The following is a 17,101-nucleotide window of genomic DNA, read 5'->3' on the forward strand; positions in this document are numbered from 1 at the left end:
GGGGCATGTCTTCATCCTACACAGAGACAGAGAGACATGAACACAGAGAAACACCAGGGGCATGTCTTCATCCTACACAGAGACAGAGAGACATGAACACAGAGAAACACCAGGGGCATGTCTTCATCCTACACAGAGACAGAGAGACATGAACACAGAGACACATACACCAGGGGCATGTCTTCATCCTACAAAGAGACAGGGAGACATGAACACAGAGACACACACCAGAGGCATGTCTTCATCCTACACAGAGACAGAGAGACATGAACACAGAGACACATACACCAGGGGCATGTCTTCATCCTACACAGAGACAGAGAGACATGAACACAGAGACAGACACACACCAGGGGCATGTCTTCATCCTACACAGAGACAGAGAGACATGAACACAGAGAAACACCAGGGGCATGTCTTCATCCTACACAGAGACAGAGAGACATGAACACAGAGACACACCAGGGGCATGTCTTCATCCTACACAGAGACAGAGAGACATGAACACAGACACACAACAGGGGCATGTCTTCAGCTTACACAGAGACAGAGACACAGAGACACACACCAGGGGCATGTCTTCATCCTACACAAAGACAGAGACACAGAGACACACACCAGGGGCATGTCTTCATCCTACACAGAGACAGAGACACACCAGGGGCATGTCTTCATCCTACACAGAGACAGAGATACACACCAGGGGCATGTCTTCATCCTACACAGAGACAGAGACACACACCAGGGGCATGTCTTCATCCTACACAGAGACAGAGACACACACCAGGGGCATGTCTTCATCCTACACAGAGACAGAGACACACACCAGGGGCATGTCTTCATCCTTCACAGAGACAGAGACACACACCAGGGGCATGTCTTCATCCTACACAGAGACAGAGACACACCAGGGGCATGTCTTCATCCTACACAGAGACAGAGACACACACCAGGGGCATGTCTTCATCTTTCACAGAGACACAGACACACCAGGGACATGTCTTCATCCTTCACAGAGACACAGACACACCAGGGACATGTCTTCATCCTTCACAGAGACACAGACACACCAGGGACATGTCTTCATCCTTCACAGAGACACATACACACAGGTACATACAGGCGTGTCGTTGAGGTATATCAGGTCGTCGTCACAGATCCCACAGCCGGTCTCGTGAGTCCAGGCAGTCGGGACATAGTTACCCAGGTAGTTCAACTGGAGCTGGGGGGGGGGGGGGGGGGGGGGGGGGTTGGATAATAAATGGAAATGAGCACAAAGTGTCAAAATAATAGTAATATAACCCCTCCTCTCAGTCTCTGACCCTAATATAACCCCTCCTCTCAGTCTGTCTCTGACCCTAATATAACCCCTCCTCTCAGTCTCTGACCCTAATATAACCCCTCCTCTCAGTCTCTGACCCTAATATAACCCCTCCTCTCAGTCTGTCTCTGACCCTAATATAACCCCTCCTCTCAGTCTGTCTCTGACCCTAATATAACCCCTCCTCTCAGTCTCTGACCCTAATATAACCCCTCCTCTCAGTCTGTCTCTGACCCTAATATAACCCCTCCTCTCAGTCTCTGACCCTAATATAACCCCTCCTCTCAGTCTGTCTCTGACCCTAATATAACCCCTCCTCTCAGTCTGTCTCTGACCCTAATATAACCCCTCCTCTCAGTCTCTGACCCTAATATAACCCCTCCTCTCAGTCTGTCTCTGACCCTAATATAACCCCTCCTCTCAGTCTCTGACCCTAATATAACCCCTCCTCTCAGTCTGTCTCTGACCCTAATATAACCCCTCCTCTCAGTCTGTCTCTGACCCTAATATAACCCCTCCTCTCAGTCTGTCTCTGACCCTAATATAACCCCTCCTCTCAGTCTGTCTCTGACCCTAATATAACCCCTCCTCTCAGTCTCTGACCCTAATATAACCCCTCCTCTCAGTCTCTGACCCTAATATAACCCCTCCTCTCAGTCTCTGACCCTAATATAACCCCTCCTCTCAGTCTCTGACCCTAATATAACCCCTCCTCTCAGTCTGTCTCTGACCCTAATATAACCCCTCCTCTCAGTCTCTGACCATAATATAACCCCTCCTCTCTGTCTGTCTCTGACCCTAATATAACCCTCTTTTACACAGGTAATGACCCTACATACTACATATATAGTCCACTATCCAACCCTACATATATAGTCCACTACCCAACCCTACATATATAGTCCACTACCCAACCCTACATATATAGTCCACTATCCAACCCTACACATATAGTCCACTATCCAACCCTACATATATATAGTCCACTATCCAACCCTACACATATAGTCCACTATCCAACCCTACATATATAGTCCACTACCCAACCCTACATATATAGTCCACTACCCAACCCTACATATATAGTCCACTATCCAACCCTACATATATAGTCCACTATCCAACCCTACATATATAGTCCACTATCCAACCCTACATATATAGTCCACTATCCAACCCTACATATATAGTCCACTATCCAACCCTACATATATATAGTCCACTATCCAACCCTACATATATAGTCCACTATCCAACCCTACATATATAGTCCACTATCCAACCCTACATATATAGTCCACTATCCAACCCTACATATATAGTCCACTATCCAACCCTACATATATAGTCCACTATCCAACCCTACATATATAGTCCACTATCCAACCCTACATATATAGTCCACTATCCAACCCTACATATATAGTCCACTATCCAACCCTACATATATAGTCCACTACCCAACCCTACATATATAGTCCACTACCCAACCCTACATATATAGTCCACTATCCAACCCTACACATATAGTCCACTATCCAACCCTACATATATAGTCCACTACCCAACCCTACATATATAGTCCACTATCCAACCCTACATATATATAGTCCACTATCCAACCCTACATATATAGTCCACTACCCAACCCTACATATATAGTCCACTACCCAACCCTACATATATAGTCCACTACCCAACCCTACATATATAGTCCACTATCCAACCCTACATATATAGTCCACTATCCAACCCTACATATATAGTCCACTATCCAACCCTACATATATAGTCCACTATCCAACCCTACATATATAGTCCACTATCCAACCCTACATATATAGTCCACTACCCAACCCTACATATAGTCCACTATCCAACCCTACATATATAGTCCACTATCCAACCCTACATATATAGTCCACTATCCAACCCTACATATATAGTCCACTACCCAACCCTACATATAGTCCACTATCCAACCCTACATATATAGTCCACTATCCAACCCTACATATATAGTCCACTATCCAACCCTACATATATAGTCCACTATCCAACCCTACATATATAGTCCACTATCCAACCCTACATATATAGTCCACTATCCAACCCTACATATATAGTCCACTATCCAACCCTACATATATAGTCCACTACCCAACCCTACATATATAGTCCACTATCCAACCCTACATATATAGTCCACTATCCAACCCTACATATATAGTTCACTATCCAACCCTACATATAAAGTTCACTACCCAACCCTACATATATAGTCCACTATCCAACCCTACATATAAAGTTCACTACCCAACCCTACATATATAGTCCACTATCCAACCCTACATATATAGTCCACTACCCAACCCTACATATATAGTCCACTATCCAACCCTCCATATACAGTGGGGCAAAAAAGTATTTAGTCAGCCCCCAATTGTGCAAGTTCTCCCACTTAAAAAGATGAGAGAGGCCTATAATTTTCATCATAGGTACACTTCAACTATGACAGACAAAAATGAGAAAAAAAATCCAGAAAATCACATTCTAGGATTTTAATGAATTTATTTGCAAATTATGGTGGAAAATAAGTATTTGGTCACCTACAAACAAGCAAGATGTCTGGCTCTCACAGACCTGTAACTTCTTCTTTAAGAGGCTCCTCTGTCCTCCACTCGTTACCTGTATTAATGGCACCTGTTTGAACTTGTTATCAGTATAAAAGACACCTGTCCACAACCTCAAACAGTCACACTCCAAACTACACTATGGCCAAGACCAAAGAGCTGTCAAAGGACACCAGAAACAAAATTGTAGACCTGCACCAGGCTGGGAAGACTGAATCTGCAATAGGTAAGCAGCTTGGTTTGAATAAATCAACTGTGGGAGCAATTATTAGGAAATGGAAGACATACAAGACCACTGATAGTCTCCCTCGATCTGGGGCTCCACGCAAGATCTCACCCCGTGGGGTCAAAATGATCACAAGAACGGTGAGCAAAAATCCCAGAACCACACAGGGGGACCTAGTGAATGACTTGCAGAGAGCTGGGACCAAAGTAACAAAGCCTACCATCAGTAACACACTATGCTGCCAGGGACTCAAATCCTGCAGTGCCAGACGTGTCCCCCTGCTTAAGCCAGTACATGTCCAGGCCCGTCTGAAGTTTGCTAAAGAGCATTTGGATGATCCAGAAGAAGATTGGGAGAATGTCATATGGTCAGATGAAACCAAAATATAACTTTTTGGTAAAAACTCAACTCATGTGTTTGGAGGACAAAGAATGTTGCATCCAAAGAACACCATACCTACTGTGAAGCATGGGGGTGGAAACGTCAAGCTTTGGGGCTGTTTTTCTGCAAAGGGACCAGGACGACTGATCCGTGTAAAGGAAAGAATGAATGGGGCCATGTATCGTGAGATTTTGAGTAAAACCTTCCTTCCATCAGCAAGGGCATTGAAGATGAAACATGGCTGGGTCTTTCTGCATGACAATGATCCCAAACACACCGCCCGGGCAACGAAGGAGTGGCTTCGTAAGAAGCATTTCATGGTCCTGGAGTGGCCTAGCCAGTCTCCAGATCTCAACCCCATAGAAAATCTTTGGAGGGAGTTGAAAGTCCTTGTTGCCCAGCAACAGCACCAAAACATCACTGCTCTAGAGGAGATCTGCATGGAGGAATGGGCCAAAATACCAGCAACAGTGTGTGAAAACCTTGTGAAGACTTACAGAAAACATTTGACCTCTGTCATTGCCAACAAAGGGTATATAACAAAGTATTGAGATAAACGTTTGTTATTGACCAAATACTTATTTTCCACCATAATTTGGAAATAAATTCATTAAAAATCCTGTGATTTTCTGGATGTTTTTTCTCACTTTCTCTGTCATAGTTGAAGTGTACCTATGATGAAAATTACAGGCCTCTCATATTTTTAAGTGGGAGAACTTACACAATTGGTGGCTGACTAAATACTTTTTGCCCCACTGTATATAGTACACTACCCAGATTGACCCAAAGTTCTGATGCTGTGCCGGGATTGGTTACCTTGGTGGGTCCGTTGCCATGGATAATAACAGGAAGTGTGTCATAGGCCACGTTCCTCGCACGGACACGAGCCTTCTCAAACTTCAGCACCACCTCCTCTGTGTGTGTGTATGTTTAGGTGTGTGTGTGTGTGTGTGTGTGTGTGTGTGTGTGTGTGTGTGTGTGTGTGTGTGTGTGTGTGTGTATGTGTGTGTAGGGAGAAAATAACATGTAGGTTAGTTAAACACACTTCAGACAACACAGAGAAGATGGAGGCAGAATTGGGGTTCTAAGCAGTGGGAGTACTAGATGTGTGTGTATGTATCTCACCGATGGCTCCGTTGAGGTTCTGGAAGATTCTAGAGCGATGGTCCAGAGTCATGTTGTACTTGGTCTGAAAGATAACATTACCACAACAACATTACAAGTTTACTACAACGTTGTTGTATGAGAACTTGTTCCCAACTAGCCTACCTGGTTAAATAAATAAATAAAAACGTTAGTCTACTATACGCCACCAAAGCAAAGGTTACAGGTCAGGAGTTAAATGTCAGGGGTTAGAGGCCAGGGGTCAGAAGGTTACTGTATCTCTCATGGACAGATCTATGTAAACACAAGTGGTAGCGTAGAATCTGTCTGGAAGGTGGAGCTCCTCACTCCAGTCCCACTATTTGTCCTAGCAGGGTGGAGCTCCTCATTCCGGTCCCACTATTTGTCCTAGCAGGGTGGAGCTCCTCACTCCAGTCCCACTATTTGTCCTAGCAGGGTGGAGCTCCTCATTCCGGTCCCACTATTTGTCCTAGCAGGGTGGAGCTCCTCATTCCGGTCCCACTATTTGTCCTAGCAGGGTGGAGCTCCTCATTCCGGTCCCACTATTTGTCCTAGCAGGGTGGAGCTCCTCATTCCGGTCCCACTATTTGTCCTAGCAGGGTGGAGCTCCTCATTCCGGTCCCACTATTTGTCCTAGCAGGGTGGAGCTCCTCATTCCAGTCCCACTATTTGTCCTAGCAGGGTGGAGCTCCTCATTCCAGTCCCACTATTTGTCCTAGCAGGGTGGAGCTCCTCATTCCGGTCCCACTATTTGTCCTAGCAGGGTGGAGCTCCTCATTCCGGTCCCACTATTTGTCCTAGCAGGGTGGAGCTCCTCACTCCAGTCCCACTATTTGTCCTAGCAGGGTGGAGCTCCTCATTCCAGTCCCACTATTTGTCCTAGCAGGGTGGAGCTCCTCATTCCAGTCCCACTATTTGTCCTAGCAGGGTGGAGCTCCTCATTCCAGTCCCACTATTTGTCCTAGCAGGGTGGAGCTCCTCACTCCAGTCCCACTATTTGTCCTAGCAGGGTGGAGCTCCTCATTCCAGTCCCACTATTTGTCCTAGCAGGGTGGAGCTCCTCATTCCAGTCCCACTATTTGTCCTAGCAGGGTGGAGCTCCTCATTCCAGTCCCACTATTTGTCCTAGCAGGGTGGAGCTCCTCATTCCGGTCCCACTATTTGTCCTAGCAGGGTGGAGCTCCTCATTCCGGTCCCACTATTTGTCCTAGCAGGGTGGAGCGCCTCATTCCGGTCCCACTATTTGTCCTAGCAGGGTGGAGCTCCTCATTCCGGTCCCACTATTTGTCCTAACAGGGTGGAGCTCCTCATTCCGGTCCCACTATTAGTTTTAGCATCTTCTCTTAACACATATTCACCCAATTGCATGAGACTTTAGTTCTCACGGAGCTCCCGAGTGGCGCAGCGGTCTGAGGCACTGCATCTCACGCGATCTGAGGCACTGCATCTCACGCGATCTGAGGCACTGCATCTCACACGATCTGAGGCACTGCATCTCACGCGATCTGAGGCACTGCATCTCACGCGATCTGAGGCACTGCATCTCACGCGATCTGAGGCACTGCATCTCACGCGATCTGAGGCACTGCATCTCACGCGATCTGAGGCACTGCATCTCACGCGATCTGAGGCACTGCATCTCAATGCTATAGGAGTCACTACAGACTCTGGTTCGATCCAGGGCTGTATCACAACAGGCTGTGATCGGGAGTCCCATAGGGCAGCACACAATTGGCCCAGTGTCGTCCGGGTTTGGGGAGGGTAGGCCGTCATTGTAAATAAGAACTTGTCCTTAACTGACTAGTTAAAGAAAGGTTAAATAAAAAAAATACAAATTGAGATTAAACATTACTAACCAGTTGTACTTTGTCCAGATAAACACTACATGACCAAAAGTATGTGGACACCTGCTCCTCAAACAGCTCATTCTAAAATCATGGGCATTTAAAAAAAGATATATTATTACACCTTTATTTAACCAGGTAGGCCAGTTGAGAACAAGTTCTCATTTACAACTGCGAACTGGCCAAGATAAAGCAAAGCAGTGCAACACAAACAACAACAGAGTTACACATGGAATAAACAAACATACAGTCGATAACACAATAGAAAGGTCTATATACAGTGTGTGCAAATGGTGTGAGGAGTTGAGGCAATAAATAGGCCATAGTAGCGAAGTAATGACAATTTAGCAGATTAACACTGGAGTGATAGATGAGCAGATGATGGTGTGTAAGTAGAGATACTGGTGTGCAAAAGAGCAGAAGTTGGGTCAGAAGTTTACATACACTAAGTTGACTGTGCCTTTAAACAGCTTGGAAAATTCCCAAAAATGATGTCATGGCTTTTGAACCTTCTGATAGGCTAATTGACATAATTTGAGTCAATTGGAGTTGTACCTGTGGATGTATTTCAAGGCCTACCGTCAAACTCAGTGCCTTTTTGCTTGCCCTCATGAGAAAATCAAAAGAAATCAGCTAAGACCTCAGAAAAGAATTGTAGACCTCCACAAGTCTGGTTCATCCTTGGGAGCAATTTCCAAATGACTGAAGGTACCACGTTCATCTGTACAAACAAGAGTACGCAAGTATAAACACCATGGGACCACGCAGCCGTCATACTGCTCAGGAAGGAGACGCGTTCTGTCTTCTAAAGATGAATGTACTTTGGTGCGAAAAGTGCAAATCAATCACAGGACAACAGCAAAGGACCTTGTGAAGATGCTGGAGGAAACAGGAACAAAAGTATCTATATCAATAAACGAGTCCTATATCGACATAACCTGAAAGGCCGCTCAGCAAGGAAGAAGCCACTGCTCCAAAACCGCCATAAAAAAGCCGGACTACAGTTTGCAACTGCACATGGGGACAAAGATGGTACTTTTTGGAGAAATGTCCTCTGGTTTGATGAAACAAAAATGGAACAGTTTGGCCTTAATGACCATCGTTATGAAAGGAGGAAAAAGGGGGAAGCTTGCAAGACGAAGAACACCATCCCAACCGTGAAGCACAGGGGTGGCAGCATCATGTTGTGGTGGTGCTTTGCTGCAGGAGGGACTGGTGCACTTCACAAAATAGATGGCATCATGAGGAAGGAAAATTATGTGGATATGTTGAAGCAACATCTCAAGACATCAGTCAGGAAGTTAAAGGGGCGGCAGGGTAGCCTAGTGGTTAGAGCGTTGGACTAGTTACCGAAAGGTTGCAAGTTCAAACCCCCAAGCTGACAAGGTACAAATCTGTCGTTCTGCCCCTGAACAGGCAGTTAACCCACTGTTCCTAGACCAGTTAACCCACTGTTCCTAGACCAGTTAACCCACTGTTCCTAGGCCGTCATTGAAAATAAGAATCTGTTCTTAACTGACTTGCCTAGTTAAATAAAGAAGGTAAAAAAGATTTAAAAAAGCTTGGTTGTAAAAGGGTTTTCCAAATGGAGAATGACCCCAAGCATATTCCAAAGTTGTGGCAAAATGGCTTAAGGACAACAAAGTCAAGGTATTGGAGTGGCCATCACAAAGCCCTGACCTCAATCCTATAGAAAATGTGTGGGCAGAACTGAAAAAGCGTGTGTGAGCAAGGAGGCCTACAAACCTGACTCAGTTACACCAGCTCTCTCAGGAGGAATGGACCAAAATTCACCCAACTTATTGTGGGAAGGCTACCTGGAAGGCTACCTGAAACTTTTGACCCAAGTTAAACAATTTAAAAGGCAATGCTACCAAATACTAATTGAGTTGAGAAACTTCTGACCCACTGGGAATGTGATGAAAGAAATAAAAGCTGAAATAAATAATTCTCTCTACTATTATTCTGACATTTCACATTCTTAAAATAAAGTAAAATTTTTACTAGGATTAAATGTCAAGAATAGTTAAATAGTGAGTTTAAATGTATTTGGCTAGGGTGTATGTAAACTTCATACTTCAACTGTATATCTTATTGTAAAAGGTTAGAGGTCATACTAACCCGTTGTACTTTGTCCAGGTAGATCTTAGTGTAGAAGAGTTGGTCATCATCGTTGTCTTTATGTTTCCACTGTTGAACAATCTCACTGAGCTCTGGAGCATACCCTATAAACCCTTCACACAAAGACAGACACACTCCAGGGTTAACACACTACAGCATACCCTAAAACTGATAAACCTGACTGATAAACCTAATGACGTGTCTGACTGGCTAATGTCTTACTGATAAACCTAATGATGTGTCTGATAAACCTAATGGTAACTGGTCCAGCAACAAATTTTCCTAAAGGAAACCATGGGTAGTGGTGTGTAGTGGTGTGATAGTATGTAGTAGTGTAAATTGGGGCCGCATTGGTTGGCGCGTTGGACTAGTAACTGAAAGGTTGCTAGATGGAATCCCCTGAGCTGACAAGGTAAAAATCTGTCATTCTGCCCCTGAACAAGGAACCCACTGTTCCGAGGCCAGTTAACCCACTGTTCCGAGGCCAGTTCACCCACTGTTCCGAGGCCAGTTAACCCACTGTTCCGAGGCCAGTTCACCCACTGTTCCGAGGCCAGTTAACCCGCTGTTCCGAGGCCAGTTAACCCGCTGTTCCGAGGCCAGTTAACCCGCTGTTCCGAGGCCAGTTAACCCACTGTTCCGAGGCCAGTTAACCCACTGTTCCGAGGCCAGTTAACCCACTGTTTCGAGGCCAGTTAACCCACTGTTCCGAGGCCAGTTAACCCGCTGTTCCGAGGCCAGTTAACCCACTGTTCCGAGGCCAGTTAACCCGCCGTTCCGAGGCCAGTTAACCCACTGTTCCGAGGCCAGTTAACCCACTGTTCCGAGGCCAGTTAACCCACTGTTCCGAGGCCAGTTAACCCACTGTTCCGAGGCCAGTTAACCCACTGTTCCGAGGCCAGTTAACCCACTGTTCCGAGGCCAGTTAACCCACTGTTCCACTGTTCCTAGGCCAGTTAACCCACTGTTCCGAGGCCAGTTAACCCACTGTTCCGAGGCCAGTTAACCCGCTGTTCCGAGGCCAGTTAACCCGCTGTTCCGAGGCCAGTTAACCCGCTGTTCCGAGACCAGTTAACCCGCTGTTCCGAGGCCAGTTAACCCACTGTTCCGAGGCCAGTTAACCCGCCGTTCCGAGGCCAGTTAACCCGCTGTTCCGAGACCAGTTAACCCGCTGTTCCGAGGCCAGTTAACCCGCCGTTCCGAGGCCAGTTAACCCGCCGTTCCGAGGCCAGTTAACCCGCCGTTCCGAGGCCAGTTAACCCACTGTTCCGAGGCCAGTTAACCCACTGTTCCGAGGCCAGTTAACCCACTGTTCCGAGGCCAGTTAACCCACTGTTCCGAGGCCAGTTAACCCACTGTTCCGAGGCCAGTTAACCCGCTGTTCCGAGGCCAGTTAACCCGCTGTTCCGAGGCCAGTTAACCCACTGTTCCTAGACCAGTTAACCCACTGTTCCTAGACCAGTTAACCCGCTGTTCCGAGGCCAGTTAACCCACTGTTCCGAGGCCAGTTAACCCGCTGTTCCGAGGCCAGTTAACCCACTGTTCCTAGACCAGTTAACCCGCTGTTCCGAGGCCAGTTAACCCACTGTTCCGAGGCCAGTTAACCCACTGTTCCGAGGCCAGTTAACCCGCTGTTCCGAGGCCAGTTAACCCACTGTTCCTAGACCAGTTAACCCGCTGTTCCGAGGCCAGTTAACCCACTGTTCCGAGGCCGTCATTGAAAATAAGAATTTTTTTACCCCCTTTTTTCTCCCCAATTTCGCGGTATCCAATTGGTAGTTAGTCTTGTCTCATTGCAGCAACTCCCGTACGGACTCTGGAGAGGCCAAGGTCGAGAGCCATGCGTCCCACGAAACACAACCGCACTCCTTCTTGACACAACGCACATTCAACCCGGAAGCCAGCCGCACCAATGTGACGACTCTAGGCCAATTGTGCGTCGCCCCATTGACCTCGCGGCCGGCTGCGACAGAGCCTGGGCTCGAACCCTAGCACTGTGCTAGCACTGTGCCACCCGGGAGGCCCAGAATTTGTTGTTGAATAATTGTAAAATAAATAAAATATATATTTTTTTAAAGGGTGTGTATAGTGGTATAATTGTGTCTGTGTGTGTGTGTTTTACCTCCAGAGTTGAGGTATCTCTTCCCGGTGTGTAGTAATGTAATTGTGTGTGTGTGTGTGTGTGTGTTTTACCTCCAGAGTTGAGGTCTCTCTTCCCAGTGTGTAGTAATGTAAGTGTGTGTGTGTGTGTGTGTGTGTGTGTGTGTGTGTTTTACCTCCAGAGTTGAGGTCTCTCTTCCCGGTGTGTACTAGTGTAATTGTGTGTGTGTGTGTGTGTGTGTGTTTTACCTCCAGAGTTGAGGTATCTCTTCCCGGTGTGGACAGGGGGGTATTTGGGGGCTAGTTTCTGGTCAGGCCAACAGAAGCCCTCGGCAGAGAACACCAGCCGATGACCCAGTCTGGAAAACTTCCACAGCAACTCTTCTGGACCACTGGCTAAGATTACATCATAACTACAGAGGAAGAGGAGGGAGCCTTCATCATCACCATCATTATTCCAGGGCCCACCAGCCCACGTCATATTAGATCAAGCAGAGAGGGTGGGGCAACACCCAACCACAAACAGCTGATCAAACAGCCCCCCCTCCCCACAAAAACACAGAGAGAGAGAGAGAGAGAGATAGCAGAGGTCTCAGGAGTGTGTGTGTCGGTAGAACAAAGAATCGTTTCAAAAGGGAGTGAGTGGAAGGAGGGAAGGACAGAGAACCGGAAGAGGAGGGAAGGCCAGAGGACAGGAAGAGGGGGAAGGACATGAAGAGAGGGAAAGACAGAGGACAGGAAGAGAGGGAAGGACAGGAAGAGAGGGAAGGACAGGAAGAGGAGGGAAGGACAGAGGACCGGAAGAGAGGGAAGGCCAGGAAGAGGGGGAAGGCCAGGAAGAGGGGGAAGGCCAGGAAGAGGGGGAAGGCCAGGAAGAGAGGGAAAGACAGGAAGAGGGGGAAGGACAGGAAGAGGAGGGAAGGAAGGGACAGGAAGAGAGGGAAGGCCAGGGGTGAGAGGGAAGGCCAGGAAGAGAGGGAAGGCCAGGAAGAGAGGGAAGGCCAGGAAGAGGAGGGAAGGACAGTAAGAGGAGGGAAGGACAGTAAGAGAGGGAAGGGCAGAGGCCAGGAAGAGAGGGAAGGCCAGGAAGAGAGGGAAGGCCAGGAAGAGAGGGAAGGCCAGGAAGAGGAGGGAAGGACAGGAAGAGAGGGAATGGCAGAGGCCAGGAAGAGAGGGAAGGCCAGGAAGAGAGGGAAGGCCAGGAAGAGGGGGAAGGACAGGAAGACGGGGAAGGCCTGGAAGAGAGGGAAGGACCGGAAGAGAGGGAAGGACCGGAAGAGGAGGGAAGGACCGGAAGAGGAGGGAAGGCCAGGAAGAGAGGGAAGGCCAGGAAGAGAGGGAAGGCCAGGAAGAGGGGGAAGGACAGGAAGAGGGGGAAGGCCTGGAAGAGAGGGAAGGACAGGAAGAGAGGGAAGGACAGGAAGAGAGGGATGGACCGGAAGAGGAGGGAAGGACAGGAAGAGGAGGGAAGGACCGGAAGAGGAGGGAAGGACAGAGGACCGGAAGAGGAGGGAAGGCCAGAGGACCGGAAGAGGAGGGAAGGCCAGAGGACCGGAAGAGGGGGAAGGACAGGAAGAGGGGGAAGCACAGAGGACAGGAAGAGGGGGAAGGACAGGAAGACGGGGAAGGACAGGGAGAGAGGGAAGGACAGAGGACAGGAAGAGGGGGAAGGACAGGAAGAGAGGGAAGGCCAGGAAGAGAGGGAGGGACAGAAAGAGGGGGAAGGCCAGGAAGAGGGGGGAGGCCAGGAAGAGGGGGGAGGCCAGGAAGAGGGGGAAGGACCGGAAGAGGAGGGAAGGACAGGAAGAGGAGGGAAGGACAGAGGACCGGAAGAGGAGGGAAGGACAGAGGACCGGAAGAGGAGGGAAGGCCAGAGGACCGGAAGAGGAGGGAAGGCCAGAGGACAGGAAGAGGGGGAAGGACAGGAAGAAGGGGAAGGCCAGGAAGAGGGGGAAGGCCAGGAAGAGAGGGAAGGCCAGGAAGAGAGGGAAGGCCAGGAAGAGAGGGAGGGACAGGAAGAGAGGGAGGGACAGGAAGAGAGGGAAGGACAGGAAGAGAGGGAAGAACAGAGGACCGGAAGAGGGGGGAAGGCCAGAGGACAGGAAGAGGGGGAAGGACAGGAAGAGAGGGAAGGCCAGGAAGAGAGGGAAGGCCAGAGGACAGGAAGAGAGGGAAGGCCAGAGGACAGGAAGAGGAGGGAAGGCCAGAGGACAGGAAGAGAGGGAAGGCCAGGAAGAGAGGGAAGGCCAGGAAGAGAGGGAAGAACAGGAAGAGAGGGAAGGCCAGGAAGAGAGGGAAGGCCAGGAATAGAGGGAAGGCCAGGAAGAGGGGGAAGGACAGAGGACTGGAAGAGGAGGGAAGGACAGAGGACCGGAAGAGGAGGGAAGGACAGAGGACCGGAAGAGGAGGGAAGGCCAGAGGACAGGAAGAGAGGGAAGGACAGGAAGAGAGGGAAGGACAGGAAGAGAGGGAAGGACAGAGGACAGGAAGAGGAGGGAAGGACAGGAAGAGGAGGGATGGACAGGAAGAGAGGGAAACACAGGAAGAGAGGGAAGGACAGGAAGAGAGGGAAACACAGGAAGAGAGGGAAGGACAGGAAGAGAGGGAAGGCCAGGAAGAGGGGGAACGACAGAGGACAGGAAGAGAGGGAAAGACAAGAGGACAGGAGTGCAGACGCCAGACGTGCTAGTGTAGACTTGCTAGTGTAGACAACGCAAGCTAGTGTAGACGTGCTAGTGTAGACGTGCTAGTGTAGACAACACAAGCTCGTGTAGACGTGCTAGTGTAGACAACACAAGCTAGTGTAGACGTGCTAGTGTAGACAACACAAGCTAGTGTAGACGTGCTAGTGTAGACAACACAAGCTAGTGTAGACGTGCTAGTGTAGACGTGCTAGTGTAGACAACACAAGCTAGTGTAGACAACACAAGCTAGTGGAGACGTGCTAGTGGAGACGTCTTAGTGGAGACGTGCTAGTGGAGACAACACAAGCTAGTGTAGACGTGCTAGTGTAGACAACACGTGCTAGTGTAGACGTGCTAGTGGAGACGTGCTAGTGTAGACAACACAAGCTAGTGTAGACGTGCTAGTGTAGACGTGCTAGTGTAGACAACACAAGCTAGTGGAGACGTGCTAGTGGAGACGTGCTAGTGGAGACAACACAAGCTAGTGTAGACGTGCTAGTGTAGACAACACAAGCTAGTGTAGACGTGCTAGTGTAGACGTGCTAGTGTAGACAACACAAGCTAGTGTAGACAACACAAGCTAGTGGAGACGTGCTAGTGGAGACGTGCTAGTGGAGACAACACAAGCTAGTGTAGACGTGCTAGTGTAGACAACACAAGCTAGTGTAGACGTGCTAGTGGAGACGTGCTAGTGTAGACAATACAATCTAGTGTAGACGTGCTAGTGTAGACAACACAAGCTAGTGTAGACAACACAGTGTAGACAACACAAGCTAGTGTAGACAACACAAGCTAGTGTAGACGTGCTAGTGTAGACAACACAAGCTAGTGTAGACGTGCTAGTGTAGACAACACAAGCTAGTGTAGACAACACAAGCTAGTGTAGACGTGCTAGTGTAGACAACACAAGCTAGTGTAGACAACACAAGCTAGTGTAGACGTGCTAGTGTAGACAACACAAGCTAGTGTAGACATGCTAGTGTAGACAACACAAGCTAGTGTAGACAACACAAGCTAGTGGAGACGTGCTAGTGGAGACGTGCTAGTGTAGACAACACAAGCTAGTGTAGACGTGCTAGTGTAGACAACACAAGCTAGTGTAGACAACACAAGCTAGTGTAGACGTGCTAGTGTAGACAACACATGCTAGTGTAGACGTGCTAGTGTAGACAACACAAGCTAGTGTAGACGTGCTAGTGTAGACGTGCTAGTGTAGACAACACAAGCTAGTGTAGACAACACAAGCTAGTGTAGACGTGCTAGTGTAGACGTGCTAGTGTAGACAACACAAGCTAGTGTAGACGTGCTAGTGTAGACGTGCTAGTGTAGACGTGCTAGTGTAGACAACACAAGCTAGTTTAGACGTGCTAGTGTAGACGTGCTAGTGTAGACGTGCTAGTGTAGACGTGCTAGTGTAGACAACGCAAGCTAGTGTAGACGTGCTAGTGTAGACAACACATGCTAGTGTAGACAACACAAGCTAGTGTAGACTTGCTAGTGTAGACGTGCTAGTGTAGACAACACAAGCTAGTGTAGACAACACAAGCTAGTGTAGACGTGCTAGTGTAGACAACACAAGCTAGTGTAGACAACACAAGCTAGTGTAGACGTGCTAGTGTAGACAACACAAGCTAGTGTAGACGTGCTAGTGTAGACAACACAAGCTAGTGTAGACAACACAAGCTAGTGTAGACGTGCTAGTGTAGACAACACAAGCTAGTGTAGACATGCTAGTGTAGACAACACAAGCTAGTGTAGACAACACAAGCTAGTGGAGACGTGCTAGTGGAGACGTGCTAGTGTAGACAACACAAGCTAGTGTAGACGTGCTAGTGTAGACAACACAAGCTAGTGTAGACAACACAAGCTAGTGTAGACGTGCTAGTGTAGACAACACATGCTAGTGTAGACGTGCTAGTGTAGACAACACAAGCTAGTGTAGACGTGCTAGTGTAGACGTGCTAGTGTAGACAACACAAGCTAGTGTAGACAACACAAGCTAGTGGAGACGTGCTAGTGGAGACGTGCTAGTGGAGACGTGCTAGTGGAGACAACACAAGCTAGTGTAGACGTGCTAGTGTAGACGTGCTAGTGTAGACAACACAAGCTAGTGTAGACGTGCTAGTGTAGACGTGCTAGTGTAGACAACACAAGCTAGTTTAGACGTGCTAGTGTAGACGTGCTAGTGTAGACGTGCTAGTGTAGACGTGCTAGTGTAGACAACGCAAGCTAGTGTAGACGTGCTAGTGTAGACAACACATGCTAGTGTAGACAACACAAGCTAGTGTAGACGTGCTAGTGTAGACGTGCTAGTGTAGACAACACAAGCTAGTGTAGACAACACAAGCTAGTGTAGACGTGCTAGTGTAGACAACACAGTGTAGACAACACAAGCTAGTGTAGACGTGCTAGTGGAGACGTGCTAGTGGAGACGTGCTAGTGGAGACAACACAAGCTAGTGTAGACGTGCTAGTGGAGACGTGCTAGTGGAGACGTGCTAGTGTAGACGTGCTAGTGTAGACGTGCTAGTGTAGACAACACAAGCTAGTGTAGACGTGCTAGTGGAGACGTGCTAGTGTAGACAACACAAGCTAGTGTAGACGTGCTAGTGTAGACGTGCTAGTGTAGACGTGCTAGTGGAGACGTGCTAGTGTAGACGTGCTAGT

At 48.3% G+C, this 17,101-nt stretch overlaps 1 protein-coding gene across 2 annotated transcripts in view; it reads right to left on the reverse strand.

Annotated features, from left to right (window-relative positions):
- Positions 1 to 17,101, reverse strand: part of plod3 (procollagen-lysine, 2-oxoglutarate 5-dioxygenase 3) — a 76,930-nt gene that overhangs the window by 38,028 nt on the left and 21,801 nt on the right. For both annotated transcript variants that reach the window (XM_036986991.1, XM_036986990.1), the window contains exons 4-8: positions 12,001 to 12,164; positions 9,652 to 9,764; positions 5,687 to 5,750; positions 5,378 to 5,475; positions 1,121 to 1,222 (exon numbers count right to left, since the gene is read on the reverse strand). In XM_036986991.1, coding sequence (XP_036842886.1) covers positions 1,121 to 1,222; positions 5,378 to 5,475; positions 5,687 to 5,750; positions 9,652 to 9,764; positions 12,001 to 12,164 — 541 coding nt within the window. The remainder of the gene's footprint in view (positions 1 to 1,120; positions 1,223 to 5,377; positions 5,476 to 5,686; positions 5,751 to 9,651; positions 9,765 to 12,000; positions 12,165 to 17,101) is intronic.

This window comes from Oncorhynchus mykiss, chromosome 9, assembly GCF_013265735.2.
Source record: "Oncorhynchus mykiss isolate Arlee chromosome 9, USDA_OmykA_1.1, whole genome shotgun sequence".
In the NCBI taxonomy this organism is placed as follows: Eukaryota; Metazoa; Chordata; class Actinopteri; order Salmoniformes; family Salmonidae; genus Oncorhynchus; species Oncorhynchus mykiss.